Source organism: Fusarium tjaetaba (assembly GCF_013396195.1).
Source record: "Fusarium tjaetaba strain NRRL 66243 chromosome Unknown NRRL66243_c0000042, whole genome shotgun sequence".
In the NCBI taxonomy this organism is placed as follows: Eukaryota; Fungi; Ascomycota; class Sordariomycetes; order Hypocreales; family Nectriaceae; genus Fusarium; species Fusarium tjaetaba.
In genome coordinates, this window is record NW_023501238.1 from 45,887 (window position 1) to 61,414 (window position 15,528).

At 49.7% G+C, this 15,528-nt stretch overlaps 4 protein-coding genes across 4 annotated transcripts; 1 reads left to right on the top strand and 3 right to left on the bottom strand.

Moving 5' to 3' along the window:
- Positions 1-527: 527 nt before the first annotated feature.
- FTJAE_2437 (GDP GTP exchange factor Rom2p) lies at positions 528-5,772 on the bottom strand (the record flags this gene model as incomplete). Its single annotated transcript, XM_037348630.1, has 3 exons — positions 528-1,514; positions 1,566-2,222; positions 2,269-5,772. 3 exons carry the CDS (start codon positions 5,770-5,772, stop codon positions 528-530), a joined length of 5,148 nt encoding a protein of 1,715 aa, XP_037210451.1.
- Positions 5,773-8,884: 3,112 nt separating this feature from the next.
- On the top strand, positions 8,885-9,980 carry FTJAE_2438 (esterase lipase thioesterase; the record flags this gene model as incomplete). The annotated part of the gene is made up of 2 exons (XM_037348631.1): positions 8,885-9,245; positions 9,298-9,980. The coding sequence occupies 2 exons, from the start codon at positions 8,885-8,887 to the stop codon at positions 9,978-9,980; spliced, it is 1,044 nt and encodes a 347-aa protein (XP_037210452.1).
- Positions 9,981-10,186: 206 nt separating this feature from the next.
- Positions 10,187-11,287, bottom strand: FTJAE_2439 (RTA1 like family; the record flags this gene model as incomplete). Its single annotated transcript, XM_037348632.1, has 2 exons — positions 10,187-10,783; positions 10,844-11,287. 2 exons carry the CDS (start codon positions 11,285-11,287, stop codon positions 10,187-10,189), a joined length of 1,041 nt encoding a protein of 346 aa, XP_037210453.1.
- Positions 11,288-12,094: 807 nt separating this feature from the next.
- FTJAE_2440 (lysosomal acid lipase cholesteryl ester hydrolase) lies at positions 12,095-14,259 on the bottom strand (the record flags this gene model as incomplete). The annotated part of the gene is made up of 4 exons (XM_037348634.1): positions 12,095-13,474; positions 13,540-13,829; positions 14,030-14,109; positions 14,228-14,259. The coding sequence occupies 4 exons, from the start codon at positions 14,257-14,259 to the stop codon at positions 12,095-12,097; spliced, it is 1,782 nt and encodes a 593-aa protein (XP_037210454.1).
- Between the last annotated feature and the right edge of the window lie 1,269 nt (positions 14,260-15,528).

Sequence of the window (15,528 nt, forward strand, 5' to 3'; positions counted from 1 at the left end):
AGACATGACTTGCATATCGTAATTTGAATGAATATCAAACCACACAGTGGTTATCTACCTAGGTACCTGAGGTAAGGTAGGTATATCATACCAGCTATGCAACAGCCAGTGACCTTCATTGTCATTATAATCCAAATCCACTATAGATATCTCTCTAAATTGTTCTTTAGGTATCATTCATGATGGCATTCACAACACCAGCAACTTCTTATACACCACCTATGAACGCCCTGCCACAAATATTTCCCTTCGCCATAGATAGCCTCAGCCATCCATCCAATCATTAGCTGGCCGCTTGGGCCATGGAGCGTCAAGTGAGGAACCAGACCAGTGCCGATATGTACATGTACAGACTCAAAGAAAAGATAAGCCCTATCCCTTTCTTCTGAACAACCCATCAATTTGGTTGTTCATCTCATGATCTCAAGTCATTCACATTTCAAGATCTTGTGCCCACGCCGGGTGGGTACTGAGTCTCTAGAGATGCTTGCTCATCATCGTAACCATTATCAATCATTCGCTTCCTCTCATTTCTCCGTGTGTCCGTCGTTCAAAAGCATCTCCAAAACGATCTGTCGACCTGGGAGCTCCGGATGGGCCATGGCAATCTTGACGGTGCCCTTTGACCCTTCGCTACCCGCGCTTGTCGACTGCATATATCCGTTAGTGTGTGACTGCGGATTCAACGTGCTTCGGCCAGTCGGTCCACGGACGCCGAGATCGAGCACGCGCACGTCTCGACCGGCTATGATTTGGCGCAATCGTCCGTTCTCCGCGTTGCGCACCTCAACATAGTCCTCGTTAAAGAGGAGCAGATACTGTCCATACATGGTCGCACCACGGGCCTTCTTCTGTTTGCCCGTGTACTCCATGATCAGCGTGCGGCTGACATCGCCGTGTTTGTCCACGTATACAGCGCAGTCCTCATATGTCACGATGAATTCGTTCTCGTTCAGCCTGAACATGCCGAGCGGCTTCTGATCTCGGATGCGGCTGGCAATGTTGGCAATTGCAGGCGCCTTAAGGTCGGGGATAGACATAGGCTGCTTCTTATCCAGGGTGAGCATCTCGACTCCCTTCGCTGTCGCAACTGCAATATATGTTTGGAACAGACTGAGGGAATAGCACTCAGTTGGGAAGAAGAATTCGTCAAAGTCGCGGAATGTCTCCGCGCATCCACCACCACCGGTCTTTCGTCCGCCAAAGAGCCGAGACTTCTTCTCGGTAGACTTCTGGAAGATAGGCTCCAGAACCTTGAATGATGTATGCAGGCCTTCTTTTCGTTTGTAGAACAGGAGCATTCTGTCCTTCATCTTAGCTGTCGCAAAGTAGGTGACGTCCTTGGCAAGTCTCTGTGGTGCCCGTCGAGGGCTGTCGTTTACAGGGGCCGAGAAGTCAGACACCGGGGCGACCACATCTAGAGGATATGAGATGAGGTTCTTGTCGGCAATGAGTACGCAGACAGAAAACTCCTCAAGGACAGCAATTTGAGTGACACGAGTTGCTGGGACCGTCTGCAATGAAATTGTTAGCTATAGTAGATTGAAGAAAAGGGTGCCACATACCCTCTGCCATCCGCGAGGATTTGATGGCTCCGAGATATAAACTCCGTAATCAGTTCCGATCGCGATAACAGACTTGCCAAAGGCAGTGAAGCTGGTAGCGCAGTTGACCTGAGCACGGCATACAGGGGCGACGCCCTGGGCCGGTCCTAGTACGCTCTCCAACTCGTGAATTGCCCGGTCAAGAGGAGTGCCCTTGACTGCAACACTGGAGAACCTCGCGTACATAGAGGCGGTGTCGTAGTGGAAAGCTGCATCCGCGAGAACCCGCAGCCTGAATGGCTCAGCATTTTGAGAGAAGAGTGCCTTGGCGTGCCTTGTCTTGGTTTCGATAATCATGTTGCACCAGTCGGCACGATCCTTGGCTGACGATGCATACAGAGTATAAACCTCGTGACCCAGATGCTTGACCTTGAACGGATACAGGATCTTTCCTTCGGTGTCGTTCGAGCCGGTCGGTGTACCAGAGGCCATAGACGAGTTTGTCGCTGCGTGCTCCAGACCAGGTCTACTAGTGTTACTGCTGACCTTGTTAAGTTGAGTGCTGGAGGCGGCCGCTGCCGTAGTTCTTCCCAATGGAGCAGTGATGCCCTTTTGCTTCTGAACTGGTTCGTCGTTGATGCTCTCAGGAAACAGGAGAGGCATGGGGATGGGCTGCGCCTGGTTAGATGCGGTTCCATAAGCTGTGCACTAGACTTTCACGTACCTCCTTGGAAACATCATACTTCTTGTCCTTGCCCTCCTTGGGAGTCACCGTCTTGGCCAGGATCATGTAGTGGTCGAATAGCAAAGCATGTGTGTCAACCCATCTGACTCCCTTGGATCCCATTCTTTGTAGGTCGCCTTGGAAGATCAACTCACGGCCAAGGTGGTCGAGATTCAAAACAGAATGGAAACCTGGCCGCAGCACGAGCATTCTGTTCAGTTCCATCATTTCGACTCTCTTGTTTTGTTCTTCGACCTTGAGATCGGACTCGAGAGTGACCTGTCGGATTTCCGCGATGGCCTTGGCTAAGTTCGTCTTTTCCTCGCTGTCGGTTGGCATCTTTTTCTCGACGCTGTCGAGTAGAAGGGAGTAACGCTGAAGGCGCTGAATAGGCGCGATCAAGTAATGTGTCCAATCTTGCTTCGAAGACACCTTTTGCTTCTGCATGTCGTCCAAGAATCGCTTGAAGAGAATATTGCGATCGGCCTCCCTTCGAACCTGATAGACTGCGTTGGGGTAAGCCGAAGCATACTCGATATAGACTGATTTGGCCTTGCGAATCCATTCTCGGAACAGATCGCTGAAGCCGATGATCCAAGGGCCCTGCTCTTGTTGTCGATACTTGAGCTGCGACAAAAGATGGTCCTTGTTGATTGCCTGGACCTGGTCAAGCTTTCCAAACACCGTATGCAAAAACTTGTCTCGCTTCTCGGGCTTCAAGACAGGAGGTTGCATGGCCCGAAGCTGATCCCTGTAATACCTGCGGAAGATATCCAACTGCTTGATATAGTTTTCCTCGCCAGTAACAATTTCGTGTAAAATGTTCTGACGCTCGACCTCCTTCTTGGGCTTTGATTCCCAGTCGGCCTTGGTGAGACCATAAAAGACGTGCCACTCGTCTGCAGGTTGAGAGTCCTGGGCGAGCTCCTCCAAGTCAACCTTCTTGATAGTACGAGTGCAGTGATGAGAGTAGCACCGGCCACCAATCTCTTCGTCGTGGACCTTGGGAGCATAGCAACCAGAGCCGGTCAGTTGCCACAAAACTCCAGAGATGCGGCCGTTTCCAAATTTGACCCATTCTTCATCAGGTACAAGCACACCTCGTTCCAGCATCAGTGATACTACATGTGTGCTAAGAACTTCGGCATCCGCCACATTCATCATAGGAATCTTGCCAGTGAAGAGGTTGATCAAAGCCTCCTCGATCGTCTTGGTCCTTAGATCCATCTCACCTTCTCCCATCTCACGAATCCAATTTTCAAGACCGCTGAGCGCCCATGGCTCAGCGCATCTGCGGAAATCAGAGGCATTAAGCTTGGAAGGGATGAACTTCTTCTTTCGGCCGCTTGGTAGTGTGATTCCATCAAAGGCCGCTATCGAGCCAGCAGGAGTCTCATATTCCGGGAATGATTGGTTCGATGGCACTTGCTGATGACCGTGCCGGGCGAGCTTCCTCCTTTCTTCGGCAGCATCAGTCCTGGATCGAGCAGGTGTTTGCACCTGAGGAGTATGGCTATGACCAGCCAAAGAGATGGATCGTTCGGGTTGCAGGTTGTAAGCTTGATTTCCCGTATAGTAAGCTTCAGGGTTATCCGGCGCACCAAATCGCGAATCGGTACTACGCGAGTATGCGTGTTGGTATTGCTGTCGGTTGTTGGTCTGAACCGAGAGCATCGAGCTGCTATCGGATCCTGGCCCCGGGATAGCTGGGAGGGGTCGGTTTGATAGTCCCGGGTGGTAGAACAGATCTTGCAGTTCATCCTTACTAGGAGACTCCGTTCCGCTCTGTCGAGACCGCAGTGATACTCGTTCATCCTCCTCGTCGAAGCTCAGCCGATGTTGTGTTGGGGGCTGCAAGCCTCCTGTACCGCCGTAGTCTATTTCTGCCGTCTTGAACGCAGGCACACTTTCCCCTTGATCATATGCACGGGTGAAATAGCCTGGCGTGGGCAGGGGTCGACCAGTATCTTGGCCGGATGAGGCGGGTGGAGATCCAACATCCCCGCCGTATGTCAAAGTACCACCAAATCCACCCCCTAGCATTCCCAAGTCTACACCAGCAAAATCACTGTCGCTGCTGTGGCCTTGCTCTTCAGGGTGAGTATGTAACACCTTCGTTGGCAAAGAGTTGATAGGAGCGGGCTCTGGAGAGGGTTCTGGCATAGCAGGCATGTCCGTATATCCGAAGCCGGTACTGAAGCGCTGTTCGTCAAGCTCAGCTTGCCGCATGGCCATCAGACCAGCCTCACCATATGCGTCATCATCTTCTTCAGGCTCATAAGCTGTCTGACCAGTTCGCGTGGATGTCGTTCGGCTAGCATTGTTAGGAATCGTAGTGGCACCTGAGTCAAAACGTTGCAATCGCTGGCCATGAAGATCGTCATCATAATGACCATTCTCAGGCTCAGGAAGCGGACGGTAGCCTTGTCCAGAGCCACCCAATTCTAGCTCCAACTCTTGCATAAGGTTGTCACTCGTAATGCGTTCATGTCCGGCACTCCAGGTGAGCTCATCATCGACAGGACGACTTGGCAAGGGTGCATTGGTCGGGTGCCGTTGCAGTCCGGGTGATGTTGATCCGGGGTTCGCAGGTGATCCCATAGGCGAGGCTTGTGAGTTTGAACGAGACCCTCTGTTATATAATGAATTATGCTCATTCGGGGAGTAATATGGCCCGACTGGCATTTGCGTCGCGGTGGGATATGGAGGCTGCGAAGCGCTTGAGAAAGATCCTCCCCCATTAGACAATTGGCCTGGGTATTGGCTATAAGACTGGTCATATGCCGAGGTCTGTGCTGCGCCTGGCGATGCATTGAGTGAGGGGCTCCGTAACGGCTGCTCAAACCCGGATGATAAAGCAGTAGAGGCCACCGATTGGGGATAACTTCCTGTAGAGTGATTGAAGCCAGGGGATGTTTGCGACCCATATGACTGGCCATATGTATTGTATCCTTGGTAAGAAGCTTGTCGTTGTGGGACATTGGTGCTTGCATAAGCAGAAGGGTCGTAAGCCTGCGGTGTGTAGGAGCTGGCATTCGAAGCATAGCGCGAGGGGGGCTGAGGCTGGGGCTGGTTGCGGAATGGTAGAGCGTTGGTGGATGTCGACCGCGAGAAGCCTGAAGTTTGCGCAAAACTTTGGGGATTGTATGAGTATGTCGGCGTAGGGGGTACATCTTGGTACTGGTGCTGGTAGCCCGACAGCGCGTTGTTCGTGGAACCGTAGCCTGGCCGGGCCGCCGCATTGTTGTTCATGAAGAGCTCATCCTCTCCTGAGCCACCAAAGGCAGGAGATCGGTTGGCGGGTGGTTGAATATAAGCAGCGTCGTCTCCGCCGTTGAAGCTAGCTCGGCGTCCAATATCGTCGTAGGATGAGTGCGGCTGTTGTTGTTGTTGCTGCTGCTGCTGCTGCTGCTGTTGCTGGTACTCTTGGCCGCGGCCGGCGACCGGATACTGCACAGGTGGCACATGGCCATATCTTCGCTGGTCGTCACCGCGAAAAGACATGGCGGCAGGTGGCTGTAGATGGAGGTAGCTGTGACGAGGGAATCGGGAATGGTCGTGAGAATAAATGTGAGTGCCGCTTGGGCTTGGCGGTTCGGGCGTCTACCTCGTATAGGACGGCGAGGGTTGGTGGGCGTGGGCGGGTCGCATTGAGGGGTCGAGGACGTCGACGATGGATATAATAGAGAATTGCGGGTGCTGAAGATGACCGCCGTCACCGACAGAGTAAGACGTAAGGAAAAGAGCGACGGATTTGTTGTGCGCAAAAACAAATCGAGGCGGTCGGGTCGGCTCTGGTCTCGAGTCGAATGAGCTCAGCGGAGAAAATGGATCTTGGGTCGGAGATGGATGTGGATGGGACTGGACTGGACTGGATATGTGTGATGGGCGGACTCGAGAGCGGCGGGCGCGGAATTGGGATTGGATTGTCTGAGCGAGATAGAGAGAGAGGGAGAAGCGAAACTAGAGCGAAAGCCCCTCTTACTCAGACAGTGAGTGCCGGGACAGGACAGGACAGGACTGAACCGACAGTGTAGTCTGGTCTAGGCAAACAGGGTCCTGAGTCCTCCTCCTCCTCCACTTGAAGTATCTGTCTGTTTGTCGGGTCCTGTTAAATTTGGGCCTGAGCTAGCTTAGTAGCTAATAACCTAGGTAGAGAGAGAACAGTATGTAGAGCCTTTCCGTCCTGCAGTGTGAGACGGATGACTGGCAACTGGAGACTGTAGGTAGTCTAGAGGTGACGAGAAGAAGGAATAATAAAACAGTCTCGCCCTCAGCTGTCAGAATCTGGTTGGTGCAAAGGCAGGGTTTAGCGAGTGACAAGGGAAAGAATAAGACAAAGTGATTAAACCCAAGAGAAGGGGACTGTATCCGACGGAGAAGAACAGAACAGAGCAGAGCAGAAGAGACGGAGTATGCAGGCGTAGGTAGGTAGGTAGGTACGTGAGATTGGAATAACCTAAACTAAACTAATGAGACGTCACTGAAGATCAATCAGGCTCCGAAGCTTCCCCCATGTCATTGCTATCCAACCATCCAACACATCCCAACCATTCATGGACTATCCTCGGGAACGCCTTGAGGTGATGTTACAGTATAAGCCACAATCAACGACACAAAGAGTTAATCTACGTAGTCTCAACGGCCCAAGAAGCCGGCCTTGCCTTGTGATGCTGAATCGCAAATAGTCATTCAGTGCCTGCCCAGGGTACAAACAAACACATACTCCACATCTCAGTGCTTAATTATCGCCTGGGGAACCCTGGGGATCTTTTGAATTCGGTCTTTGGCCATTGAAAGTACCTTGTTGTTCGAATTTACCCATGAGACTTGATGGTGCGACCACATCATACATAGATGGATGGTCTAGGTCACAGGCTCGTGCTCCGGGTCATGACCTGGGGTTTTTGGCGTCAGTGGCCGATAATGTTTTACATCCCTGAAAATTACTGATGAGTACGGATTAAAAGTTAATTACAAGCAATCTTCTTGTTTGATCGCGGCGGTGCAAAATACAACATTTCAAGAGCCACCTCATGATGTATCGCGTTTTATGTGGGGGTTCACTTAGTTACTGGGCGGCCTCGCTGTCAGATTAGCGGGATCCAACTTAGTACTTTCACCGTACCCGACGTCACGGATGGCGCAATAATAGGTACCTACCTACCTACGGAGTAGTAAGGATATTGTCTCCCGGGCTCTTCGTATTTTGTTTGACAAGCAGCAACTCCCACCTCGGTACGGGAATGCCATTGGTCAAGGAATACGTACGTATCTCAATTTTAGGTCTGATATTCAACATTCAATACGGTCAGTTGTGAAGCAGCCTATTATGTACTAACTCCTTTGTTTGTACTCGCCCAAGGCCGTTGGAACTGAAGCTTTGTATGAATTATGCTTTGTCTATTGTTAAGTTTGATCTACCCGAGAGTCTCTAATAAAAACAGCAACGGCGGTTGGTGAACCCTTGACTCAATCTAGTAAACACATGTGAATGACTCTACCCCATGGTTATAGTAGGACCCCCACACCAAGCGCAATAATCCAAGACATTGCTCCCATCAACAAAACGATAGGGCTGATTTACGGTGACATTCCTATGATGAATGTCCTACTCATCTGACTGCATGTGCTAGGTTTCGGCATGTCGACTCGACGTGTTACGGCCAGGCCGAACGAAACATGTCAGCCGCCTAACGCCACAGCCCTACAACCTCCAATATCGCATTTTGTGTACGGAGTAAGGACCCTGAAAATTGGGCTGCTAATGAACTACCTCCCTACCTCGGAAATCCAGATAATCACCCCCAACTGAGCCAGCTTCATCTCGTTCAATCCACAGCACCCATGCTGAGTCTGCTTGGCATTCACAAACACATCTTCTTTCCACTTATAGACAGCGTTTTTGTTCAGGAAAACAGCAATGGCCAACAGTAATTGGGCACATCGTAAGAAACGTTAGAATTACCGAGTCTGCAGGTTGACTTGCCTAACACTTTACGCATGCCTACCTATAAGCAAGCCAAGCCCAAGCCGTGAACGTGGTAACACAACTAACTGTCAGGTCATAGGAGTTTGAAGTTGCTGGGCTGAATCCATCTCAAATTATAACATATGTTGTTGTAAAGCCCGAAAGGACCGATAACAAGATACTGCTGTGTTATTCCACGCAGGAAACCACCAAGTTTGTCCTTGTATTATACCATGGTCATTGCTCAGCCAACTTCAACTCCAAAGTCGGGATAGAATTACGGAGACGGGCGGCATCTGCCCCACTATTTACGGCACCGTTCGGACTACTGGGGTCACCTTGTTTTACTGCTACAATGAGGCTGTTGAATAGATGTTCAAGACATCTTCGGAATTTGAATTTGAGAAAGTGCTGTGAGCACACGTAATGATAATCTCTGTCTTCAAAAACTGGCAGAAAGTGTTTCGAAATGTAAGCTTAAGTCTCAGCATGCGGATCTGGCCTCTGAATAGTGGGGGTTTAGAGGAAGCGTGGGGTTTCACCTCTGACCTCCCCTAGCTCCCGCCTCTGAATCAACTGAATCAACCTCACAATCTGATTCACTACAACTCTTCGAAACCTACTCCAAACCCATGAATCGTTACAATGACAGGTGACACTCACCGCAAGATCTGTCAGCCCCTCCACCCCGCCATTCGTGACAGTCTAGATCCCCAATATGTCGCCTATCATGAGGCGCATCTGCAGTATATCGAAAGAGACGAGATCAGTAGCTGGGACGGCTCAATACGTACCAAGAAACATTCTCTTCCTCCTGGAGGAACAAAACCGATTCCTGTAGGGAGCATTGACGACCATGACGTTGCTAGATTCCGAGTGAGAGTTTACACACCAACAGGCCAATCTGATGACCGAGGCTGGCCTGTCCTCGTCTGGTTTCACGGTGGTGGCTGGGCAGTTGGAGGACTCAACAACGGCACCGATCTTTGCTGTTGGGCTTGTGAGAGTATGTGTTTCTCTGATTGTGTCTTATCGTACGATGCTTACACAAAGTTCAGGAGCGCGATGTATAGTCGTCAGTGTAGACTACGGGCTGGCCCCTGAAAACCCATTCCCTGCTGCTGTCGAGGATGCGATTGACGCCGTGAGATGGGTCGCATCTCGCCCAGCTGAGCTACAAAGGATAGACACCTCCCGTATTTCCATCAGCGGAACTTCAGCTGGTGCTAATCTGGCGATTGTCGCTGCATTATCTGCATCGAACCCAGAAGTCTCTTTACCGACAGCTCAGCCTTCACTCCCAAACACTGTTACACACCCTCCTATATCATTGGTCTTATTCATACCCGTTGTGGACAATACTGCCACAGCTGAAGGGATATGGAGGCCAAATGCCGAGACTGCACCTTGGCTTACACCTGCACGAATGGAGTATTATCGTAAGCTTTACTTTACTCATGATGATCATCGCTCCCAATGGGACGCAAGCCCTAACCTCGCCCCCGAGTCTCTCTTGAGAAAGCTTCCAAAGACGTGGATTGCTGTTGCAGAGATGGATATTCTCGCACCGGAGGCACTAGCTTTTGGAGAGCAGTTAAGGGGGTTAGGAGTTGACGTGGAGACTTTGCTAGTGAAAGGCGGGACACATTCTATTCTTTCGCTTCATGGTGTGATTGATAGAGGGTATAGGATGATAGAAGATGCAGTCAAACGCCTACAAGTGACTTTTGGCACGGGCTAACATCCGAATGCAGCTTGGATTACCTCTTAAACTGCTCGAAGACACATAGGGACTACCCATAGGATCCATATAATTCACTACCTACAATACGTCCATTCGACGTTTATGCCGCCCTCTCAATGTCTACAGGCTTCCCTATACATATAACTTAGGGATTGTTTCCAGCGCTCGTTCTGATACAACAACGTACACGCACCGGACCAAGTCTAAACTGCAACAGCTTCGCTCGTGGGCGTCTTTCGGTCTGAATCCTCTACAGACCCTTCATTCATCATGGCATTGCTTTTGCGGTTGCGGAATCCCCAAATGCCCTTGAGGCCACCATCATCCATCTCCAAGAGCTCTTTCATACACAAGGCGGGATGAAAGATATTGAGAACGGCCACAGCAACAACAATCAAGATTCCCTCAAACCCAACAAACATATACTGATGGCCCATGAGGGGCCCTTTCCAGCCTTCAGATAATTCCGCAACTCGAAACGCACTTCTCCAAAGAATGCAAAATGCAGAGAGTGATAGAGCACATAGAAAAGCTTTGAACCGTCGAGAATTTCGGACTTTGACGATTTCGGGGCGCTGGTCAAAGGCTGCTTCACCGAGGGTACGTTGACGATGAATAGTCCGAATGCCAAAGTCGACTGAGCAAGCAATAAATGCGAGAATAGTCGCAACTTGAAAGGCGAGTCCTGCTATCATGATGTTTGTGCCTAGGTCTGCGCTTTTGTACTGTTGAGAAGCAACCGAAGCCATACCACCCCCAAGGGCTTGAAGGACTAGAGAAACAACATCGCAAGGCATGAACTAAAGAGTCAGTGTATTAGGATACAAGTTCGAGTAATATCCACAAAGGCAATGACTTACAAATCTAGTATAGTATTCGGGAGGTAAACGTGAGTTCTCTGGTCCAAACGCTGACACAATCCTGCGTAGGCAAAGATAGATACCCGCAGCCATAAAGGCTGGACCCATAGTCAAGCAACAAATCTGAGTAAGAAAGGCATTCATATCGAAGCGATTGTACCAACTCGCGATGCGTCCACTGTATCCAATGATCTCGCACAAAAGACTTAGGATCATGGCGACATTGAAAGCTGTGCCTCTGCGAGTGAAAGCCCAAGTGACGATGAAGCCGATCAATGAAGATGTGAATATCGCAAGAAATGCAGCATTTGGTGCAAGGTCGATGCGATAGAGATAGTAGCCCGTATCATCGACACACGCTCCAGCTTCGGGATTTTGAAGACAAAAGAAGGGCATGTCAGGAGCTTCTGTCCCGTTAAGGGCAGCGGGCGAGGTTGGCTGCATAATGAGGTAGTGAGAGCAGGTTGAATATGAGCAAGTGTACCCAGAGTTTGAAGGACAAGAATGAAGAGACGAGTAGCCCTATTTATATATAAATGTTCGTTATGCAACACTCCCGGACCTCAACTCCAATGTCCAGTCTGCCTATATACAAACAACCTTGAAAGATATACTGTATAAGAAAGAAACCAGGGTAAAGGCTAGAGAAGTAGGTGCAGGATCCAAGTGTCATATCGGAGTTCATCTCCGTCGTATTTCGTGTTTCGCGAAGTTTGCGGTTAGTCTCTGACATATTCTATCAGCCCGTCGGCCCTTGGTGGCCGAAAAACAACATGCATAGCCATTTTGATTGTGGATGTATTGAAAGTAGTCCTATCAAGAAATAGTATCAAATGCTTCATTTCAGCCTCAATAATACAGTTGAAGGATCAAAGGAGCCTTGCATATGGCCCACTCACACTTCCTCGCACCATCATGCTGTTTTGACTGCCTATCAGATGAGAGTCACACTCTCATTGCTGTGCCTCTTTGGAGCGGAAAGTGATCAGTGTAGCACAGCAGAGATCTCCAGCTCGTCTTTTGTTGCATCCTATCGCGATTCCTGGCGACGTGACATATGCAAGTGTGCATTATATATATAGCGAAAAGCTGGGCTCTCTCAAACCCAACATATTGTAACGTGCGTGTACTGCTCGAGATGTATCGCTGCCCCTCCTATAACAGATAAAAAGAATAAGCATTATTTCTGAATCGTCGATCGAAGACATGACTGAATCCAACTCTTCCTCCCTTGCGCTTCCACTTAGCCACCTACTTCTTTTTCTTTTCTGCAGAGCTGTCCCTTCTAGGACTCTCCTCCACGTTGGTTCCGCTGGCGCCGCTCTTCGTCACAATGCCACCAGCAGCCTTACTCGCACCGACACTGATACCGCGACCCTCTCGCATATCTAGGCTGATATTGCTCCCGACACTCCCGCTGCGCTTGACACCAGCTTTTACCCTGGCCGCCACTGGGGAATCCAATCCACTTTCAGGTGAGTCTCTTCCCGCAGCACTCTTAAAAATCTCAGGGGTGGCTGGTCGGTCGCCTGCAGGTATCTCACCCGAGTATTTCACTCTGTGTCTTGTCGTGTTCTTCGGAGAAGGAATTCCAGACGCTTGCTCTCGTGCTCGGTGTGGCTGAGGCTGGGGCGTAAGTTGGGCACCATTGGCTCCCTCGATACTTGGTGTAAGTGTCGAAGACTCGCTCTCACTGCCATGATGAGCATGCCCAAACGCATACCCTGACCCTAGAAGACTCTCCTGCCGACTGACATAGTAACGATCATATTCCTCCTTTGTATGTTCGGCATCAGTGAAGCTGTCAAGCGCATCAAACACGTGCTGGAAAACTTGTGTATCGACATCCCGAGCCCAGAGAAAGTCAAGATGTTCATAGTGAGGAATCTCGGTTGCCACAGTTTGAGGGGGTAGTTCCTTGAGCATAACCTTGATATCAACCAGGGAATCGCTGCCACCGTAAACCAGAACGATTGGTGTTTTGATGTTTCGAGTCGGGTACTTGGCAACCTTGGAGTATTTGCTGCTTGAAGTGACACTGATTGGCTGGTGAACGTCATCGTCATACATTTGGAAGGATTTGTTTCGAATGATCTGGAACCAGTGAACCACACTCTTGGTGCTCGTAAAAGAGTACAAATGTGGGTAGGCAGCCAATTTCTGGCTCGCGGAGATATTGAAGGTTTGCCAATTGAACAAGAATGAAAGCCCCATGTCGATGAGCTTGCTGAAGATGGGCGGGTACAAGATGGTCTCCCACATAGTAGCGGAACTGAGAATGGAACGACGACCGAACAAGAGGAACAGAACAGAAGGCGATGCCGTTACGAGCGCGTCGACAATTCCACTAGATAAGCCGGCAGGCGCCATAGCAGGCGCGAGAGCGATGAAGACATTGATCTGGTTGTTGAGCTTGGGATGGATGGCTAAGCTGGCGAAAGCCTGAGCTGTACCTTGCGAAAAGCCGATGTACGAGAGACTCTCCTGCTGGGTTGTATCAAGGATATAACTGATGCTATCCGGAATGTCGTGGAAGGCAAACTCGTCAATGGAAAAGTCCCAGAAGGCATTGGAGGTTGGCGACTGGTTGATTGACTTTTTGGAGTACTTGTTACCCCGATTATTTCCAAACTGTACAGGTGTTAGTGAATAGGTAGGCGTGGGCTGCGTAATAATCAAGGCAAACTTGCCCAGACGTCGTAACCTCTCTCAACCAGCTCGAATGGTAGACATCTCTGCTCATCCGTGAGAGCAACCCAAACCTCTGAATTCATAAGAAGGCCATGGTGCATGTAGATGACCTTCTTTTTCAGACTCGTGGGGCCGTAGTTGACTTTCTGTCCTTCTTCGCCCTTTCGCCACTGCAGACGATGAAGACCTAAAAGATATCCATCCTTGGTCTGAACGATATGTTCCTCTGCTTCGTAGCCCCAAATGCGACACAGCTCAACAAAGTCTGGCGCGTCTCGTACCTTGGTGGATATCGCTGTACGATGTTAGTCCGAGTCTAGTAGAAACAGCCAAAAAGCCAACTTTTTCGTTTACTCTCCGCTCGTCGCCTCGCAGGCGCAGAAAACCTATTGAAGAGTCGTCTTGAAGCTCTATAGAAAAGCGTAACAAGAAATGGGGCTGCGATGTTGTTGTTAGTATGACCCCTACACCGCTTGGAAAGGGTCTGCGACTCACGCAAAGCCAAAGTCAAGACTCGAATGATTGCCTCGAGACCGACGAGAATAAATGATCCCACGAGAGCGAGATATTCGTGACTATTCGTATTAGAGGTTAATAAAGTCGGCGCATAGTAGTAGAGCAGAGATGAGAATGTGGATGAGCGCCACGCAGATCTTCTAGGCCAAGACAAAGACGAATAGGGGAGATACTTACGGGCGAAGCCTCCCGATGAAAGGAATAGCCATCGCGACAATCTTTGTCTGAGGATTGTCGCGATACAAGCTTATCCCAGCTTAAGGTTTTTGTTGTTGTAGGGACAAGGATCAATGAGCAAAGTAGCTAGCAAAAGACGTTGATAAGGTAGTTCCAAGGTCTTGTCCAGATGGAGGTGATGTCAGTATTCAATGAATCACATGCAATTGGGGATAGTGATAGAGTTAGTGCCTGGTCTACTGAGCTACAGCGAGGTCGCACTAAAGTAGCTAGCGCACCTAACGAATCATGACCTCAGAACCTTAGGCGAGTCAACTACAGCCCAAGTAACCCCGAGTCGAAAGAAACTCGGTGAAGAAACGAGAAAAATGGAGATTCCATCAGGCCTCAAGATGCCGAAAGAACCCAATGGTCGACAAGATATCCCATATTTTCTTCCATGAGACCCATATGAAACAGTCATTACCACAAGCGAGCCACAGAAGACACTGCCACATGGCATACGCCAATGTCAGGGTCGCAGGAAGAGGATTGGTTCTCTTATAGTGGGTCATCGACGATAAGACATACAGATAGATTGAGTGGCTAGAGTGGGCGAGAAGTGAATAAGTGAGTGGCAGCAGTTAATGAAAGTCGATGAGGATATCTCCAATTACTACTTCCATCGCAATTGTAAACTCAACTACTATAGTACCGTAGAGCCCAGTCCTTCCCTTGCTTCGCTTCCCTTTCCCTGTCCTGTCCAGGCCATTATTTCACGACTCTCCCTCACTTTCAAATCGCTCCAAGCTGCTCCAAAATATTTCATGCCATGCGAAGCAAGATTATGCCATGCTAAACATCGCTCATCCTTCCAGAGTACAAGCTACGATATATCGTCTTTCTCTTTTCCCATCTCGTCATCTTATCTTGTTCCATCCTACATCCTGCTGATCATGCCCCGTCTCCGTATCTACTGCTCCTATATTTCAATCATCTTATCGACGCCATTGGAGTCATGGTTTTGCTCTGGTTCAGCTGGCATCAAGGCCCATCATGTGCTGACTTGACGATTTATATAGCCAGGAGCACTACAACCAAATCCGGTGAGCGGTTCGAAGTGCGGCCCAAAAGCTTGCGTCTTCCCAAAGTATAGGGATACCACAAAGAAGCCGAAAATCGTCAATACCCTTGCGAGTATCTCGCGCCCAAGGACAGTCGACGTCGTAGTAACCGGGCGCCGCCAAGTAATACAAGAAGAAGAAAAAAATCTTTCCAGGAAAAAGAAACGCTCCCCCAATGGGTCCGGGATTTATTTATTG